Source organism: Vollenhovia emeryi, unplaced genomic scaffold (assembly GCF_000949405.1).
Source record: "Vollenhovia emeryi isolate VEMERY1.0 unplaced genomic scaffold, V.emery_V1.0 DF939378.1, whole genome shotgun sequence".
NCBI classification, from domain to species: domain Eukaryota; kingdom Metazoa; phylum Arthropoda; class Insecta; order Hymenoptera; family Formicidae; genus Vollenhovia; species Vollenhovia emeryi.
Window position 1 is genome coordinate 74,446 of NW_011966988.1, and position 6,070 is coordinate 80,515.

Sequence of the window (6,070 nt, forward strand, 5' to 3'; positions counted from 1 at the left end):
GGATTGCGGCCCATATCGCTGCTCTCTTGCATACTTAAAGTTTTCGAGAGATGCCTGCATCTAAGGCTGGCTTGGCATGTTGAGAGGAGCCGACTGCTCCCAGAGGCACAGTATGGATTTCGGAGAGGTAGGTCTTGTGGAGACAGTCTGGCGACATTCGCTCGGGAGTGAAGGGTGGAATCTTGAATGAAGACAAAGTGACGGCGGTATTCTTAGATGTGTCGTCGGCCTTCGACAACGTGGATTTAGGGGAGTTGCTGCGTGTGCTGGTGGAAGTGGGTCTGCCGCTCAATTTATGCAGCCTGATATACAGTTACCTCAGAGTGAGGGAAGTATACTTTGTGAGCAATGGAGTCATTAGTGAACCGTATTTCACGTACAAGGGTACGCCTCAAGGGTCTATACTGAGCCCGTTACTTTTTAATCTTTACATAGGGAACTCCCTTTACAGACACCAAGGGGGGTAAACATGCTTCAGTTTGCTGATGATTTGGTAATCTGGGCAGCGAGCAGCAGTAGAGCGGAGGTCACGAGGAAATTGTCGGAGGCAACCGAGAAGATAGAGTGGTTTCTTCATAGTAAGGGCCTCGATCTTTCGATCAGCAAATCTGCATCGATCAACTTTACGAGGAGCACACGCTCTCGACCGGATAGGGAGGCTGTCGTCGTTCATCGGCGGGAGATTCCTGTTGTTGCTAAGCATAGGTTCTTGGGCGTTCTGATAGACCGGAGCTTCTCGGGCAGAGCACATCTGGAATACATCACAAACAAGTGTCGCAGTATCGTCAACGTAATATCTTCTTTGGCGGGAGTGTGGTGGGGTGCCCACCCACTGCTTCTACTAAACGTTTACAGAGCACTGATGCGGAGTGTCATGGAATACGGACACCAAATTTTTTTTACAAAGGGTAACCTCACGAAGCTGGAAGTTCTTCTGAAACTGAGAAATCGAGCGCTGAGAACGGCACTGGGATACCGCGCGTCCACTCCCATCAATGTCATCCTCGATGAAGCCAGGGAGCCTCCATTCCTGATTAGAATGGAAATGCTGAACACCAGGTTTATCTACAGATGTGCGGCTAGGCTGGACAGCTCGGTCATTGGCGAGATCGATGCTATGGCGGCCAGTTCTACTTCCTTCCATCGTAGAGTCTGGATGATACAGAATATACCTACAGTCAAGACATACATCAAAATTAAGGACGATTTGGCGGGGGTTCACGGGACGGCGGGCCCTCCTTGTTTCTCGGGGAGCCTTGGTTCATTGACCTGCCGCCCTGAGTACGTGCGCTGCTTCTTGCAGGATAACGGAGATCGTGCTGACATTATGGCTGCCTTCAGAGAACAGGTAGGAGAAATTCTCGACGGAGCACTTACGATTTACACTGACGGTTCCAGGACGAGCGGAGAGTTTCCCAGCACAGGAGCTGGTGTCTATTCGCCAGAGCTTAATGTGCGCATCTATACCAGGCTACCGGGTATTGCTTCGATTTTTTCGGCCGAGGCCTGGGCGATTGTATTGGCCTTGGAACTATGTCTGGAACAAGGCAAAAGCTATAAGAACGTAGTGGTGCTTTCGGACTCCAGGAGTGTTCTGGATGCAGTGACCTCGGCGGACCCATTTCCGAAGAATTATTTGATCTCACGTATCAGAGAGCTGGTGTTGAGTGCGAGAGAAGCGGAAATCAACGTTACGATGGTATGGATACCCTCTCACAGAGGTATAATTGGCAACGAGGAGGCGGATAGATTAGCGGCGAAGGCGCACTCTGCAAATATATCGGAGAGCTTCAAGATACCATTCGCAGATTTATATACCTCGGCCCGTAGCAATATGCAATCAGCTGCTAGTGAGTTTCACAAAAATAAGGCACAAGAAAAGGGCAAATTGTATTTTCAACACTTCCATTCAAATGCTCCCAGACCATGATTTTCGAAAATCAGACTCAAAAGGGAGGAAATAGTAATCTTGAACCGTATCCGCAGCAATCATTATAATTTAAACTATAGCTTGGCCCGGAAGAACATAGTCGACTCAGCGGGCTGCAACTGCGGAAATGACACGCAGGACATCAATCACATTATTTTCAACTGTCCTTTATATTCTTCCAAAATGATTCATTTATTAAGTTTCTTGAATTCCTCCTCCTCTCACTGCCCTGTATTAGACGACATTTTTCCTCTTATTACGAACCCTTCACCCAAGATATATCGTCTGCTACTCGCGGCCTTTAAAGCCACGGGACTTCAAATTTGAACTTGTCATCTTATTGCTGATTGGGAGAGGGGGGGCGACAATAACATGGCGTCCCCTCCCCTCAAAACTCGTTTGGAGCATTGAGTTATACATCTGTATATTGGATCGTCATGGCCGTATCAGCTCCGGGAGAGGGAGCTGGGAGCCACAACTAGAAGAAGAAGAAGAAGCGGTAGCAACATGGCACCGCATTTGTCCGATGTCACACCGAGAGATTCGAGGGCTCGTAACTGGGCCTCTATCTTGTCGTACAAACTGGACAACGGCATCCAGTCTTCTGGCTTCATGACGTTTTTCATAACTAGCTTGAGAAGCTCGAGAAGCTCGAGAAGCTCGCGCACGTACACCTCCACAAGCACTTCGTCTCGACCGAATCGATTTTTCAAACTCGCGATCGCACAGTCATAGTTCGTTTCAACCGGGGGGAAACTGCCCACCAGTTCGGCTGCACGCGATTGTGGTGCCATCGTTTGTATGAGGTACTGAAACTTATCCCCTTTGTTGATGGTGGCATCTTCATGTATCTTTTTGATCTGTGACCAAAATGGTAGCCATTCTCTAACGTCTCCATTGAATTTTCTCAACTCAATTTTAGGCAACTTCATCGTAGCTTTGGCGTTGATGTAATGCACTTCAGTCGTCAGATTCTCCATACTATCTCCGGCATTGTTCGTGACGGTGGATAAACGCGTTATAACTTCCATCCGCGCACGGATATATTTGCGTTTGTACAGGGTGTTAACTCAACATACACATCAGTAAGTTGGGTTGCCTATCTACTTACCGACAGGGGCATGCTTCAGTAGGTCCACAGAACAAGGTCAGAATGCATGTTTGGCGGGAAGTGAGGGAAGGGAGATTGGTTTTTTGGCCACTTCAGTAAAATTTACAGATTTAAGATTAAGATTTTATTTAATATATACATATAAAATATTTAATTTAATATAGTATAGTATATAATACATAAAATATATATATATAATATATGATATATATAACATAATATGGATGAGATATTGTATTAAATAATATACAGGGTGTCGGATTCGATTTGGACGACTCCAAAGATTATAGTAGATTGGGTCAAACTGAGAAGAAAAGTTATATACCATTTTACAAAATCCGTAATTATTATCGCGTAATTAAGAAAAACGTCTGAGCCAATAAGTGCACGGAGGAGCGGAAGGCTGGACTCGGCAGACATGCAAAATGGTGTATTTGTTGACATTTCTCAAGATCCGATAGCGAGAGGTGGAGTCACGCATCGATCGATGAGAGACGGGGGCTAGCGGGGAGCGGTGAGCGGGCGAACGGCGCGCAGCGAGCGAACGCGCGACATATGACAACGCGCCGAAAAAGTTTTTCTGGTGGTAGGAGAATAATACACCATTTTTCATGTCTGCCGAGTCCGGCCTTCAGTTCCTCCGTGCACTTATTGGCTCAGACGTTTTTCTTAATTACGCGATAATAATTACGAATTTTGTAAAATGGTATATAACTTTTCTTCTCAGCTTGACCCAATCTACTGTAATCTTTGGAGTCGTCCAAATCGAATCCGACACCCTGTAGATAAAATATATAGTTTAAAATATAGATAAAATAACAAGTAAAATTCAATAAACAAATTTGAATAAATCACATTGAATAAATTACAATTTTATAATTTGAATATGTATTTTTTATCTTCTTAAAAAATAAAATTTATGAAACTACCAGAAAATCCAGAAATTCTCAAAAATAGAATTCGTAACGCGTGCGGAGATTACTTCTCTCATGCTAAAACGAGTGAGAGAAAATTTCATGCGCAGAATTGCTTTATGTTTGGAAGAAAATGGTGCTCACATAGAACATTTATTATAAGCATATGTAAAGATAAAAAATACATATTCAAATTGTAACATTGTAATTTATTCAATGTGATTTATTCAAATTTGTTTATTGAATTTTACTTGTTATTTTATCTATATTTTAAACTATATATTTTATCTATATTATTTAATACAATATCTCATCCATATTATGTTATATATATATCATATGTTTTATATATTTATTTTATGTATTATATACTATACTATATTTAATTAAATATTTTATATGTATATATTAAATAAAATCTTAATCTTAAATCTGTACATTTTACTGAAGTGGCCAAAAACCAATCTCCCTTTCCTCACTTCCCACCAGACATGCATTCTGACCTTATTCTGTGGGCCTACTGAAGCATGCCCCTGTCGATAAGTAGATAGGCAACCCAACTTACTGATGTGTATGTTGAGTTAACACCCTGTACTCGTCATTGCTCTTTATTTCCGCTTCGATTGTCTCTTCTTTCACATCTTCTGCCTTTATCATATGCGTGATATAAACCGAATTAGCGTCCTCCAAAGCCTTGTTCTTATCTTCTAGAACTTGTAAAAATACTTGTAACTCGCTTACACCCGTAGCACTCGACGCAGCCTCATTGATCCTATCCCCCAAGTCGTTCAGCGCGCGTGTGAACGACGCTCGCATTACGGTGCGAGTCTTCTTTGCGGCTTCCATCTTAGCCTCACGTTTCTCGCGCTGCACAATCCCGCGACTATCCTTTTCACAGTCCTGTCACGGTCGCCAAAATGTTAGTATCAGGATAGTCGGGATCGCGGTAATTAGGCATAGGCGGTCGGCAACGACTACGCAGAAAAGCTGGTTAGCAACGAACTCACGTTTATTGCCGGGAAAATTATATGCGTTACACGAGGTTCGCTCGTCAAAGGACAACTGACTAAAAAAAACTATACAAGAGGGCGTCCGTAGCTTCTCCTTCTTTACTCTAGACATTTCTGGTGTACCAACCATGCAAAAGAAAACGCAACTAAAAATAACTAACGCTCTAAGCTAGTACCTCTTCCGTGTGACAGTAATATTGGAATGTAACAATGTAGCCATAATGCAATAAAATGCAATAAAACGTTGTACGTATTCCCTTACATCAAAGACTTGAGCGAACACGTCAGCCTAAGTCTAAAAAAATTTGGTCTAGACGTAGTTTATCAAGTCCCAAAAAAACTTGACACTATAATTCAAAAGGGAAAAGATAAATTGGAATTGGGCAAGAGAACTGGGGTTGTCTATCGTATTAATTGTAATGATTGTGAAGCTTCTTATGTGGGACAGACTAAAAAACATGTCGAGATACGAATTAAAGAACACCAAAGGGACATCAAGAAACACGACAGTTCCCACTTCGTCGTTAGCAAACACAGAGTAACATATGACCACGATTTCAATTGGTCTGCCCCTCAAATTTTACACAAAGAACGCTTGACAAGGAGATGCGAGATAGCCGAGATGTTCTTTATTAAAAAGGACAGCCACAATATCAACCTCCAAACTGACACTGACAACCTAAATTGTATATATGACAGAATTATCAAATCTGTGTAAGTCGGTTTCACCTCTGGCGCGTTTTATTTACAACTATTTATTAGTCTGTCGGTGACGTTCGTCTTTTCAAGACATGACTTGCGAGACTTGCGAACATGAAATTTCTAAAATTGACTGCAGCAACGCGTAAATGCACGTAGTTTGACTCCATTTGACTTAAGGGGTTACACCACTTTAGAAATTTCAAAAAATCGAAAAAATTTTTATTCAGTCTTCATGGCTTCCGGATGGTTGCCGCGTCCGTTTGCAGTGTGGTGCCGACGTTTCGCAGGCGTTGCAGTCTGCTTCATCAGGGCTGGGAGACTCTGATACTGAGCTCCCTCGCGTTGCGCTCGTCCTTTTATACTCGTTCTTGGGGGGAAGGGAGGGGGTAGTCAGGGGGGGCGT

The 6,070-nt window shown here is 43.0% G+C and overlaps 1 protein-coding gene across 1 annotated transcript; it reads left to right on the plus strand.

Moving 5' to 3' along the window:
* The first annotated feature begins 469 nt into the window (after nt 1-469).
* On the plus strand, nt 470-1,930 carry LOC105558127. Its single transcript, XM_012005652.1, has one exon. The coding sequence runs from the start codon at nt 470-472 to the stop codon at nt 1,928-1,930; it is 1,461 nt and encodes a 486-aa protein (XP_011861042.1).
* The last annotated feature ends 4,140 nt before the right edge of the window (nt 1,931-6,070 follow it).

Excerpts from the sequence above, each read along its gene's own strand:
- LOC105558127 (XM_012005652.1), top strand. The coding sequence starts at position 470 with ATGCTTCAGTTTGCTGATGATTTGGTAATCTGGGCAGCGAGCAGCAGT.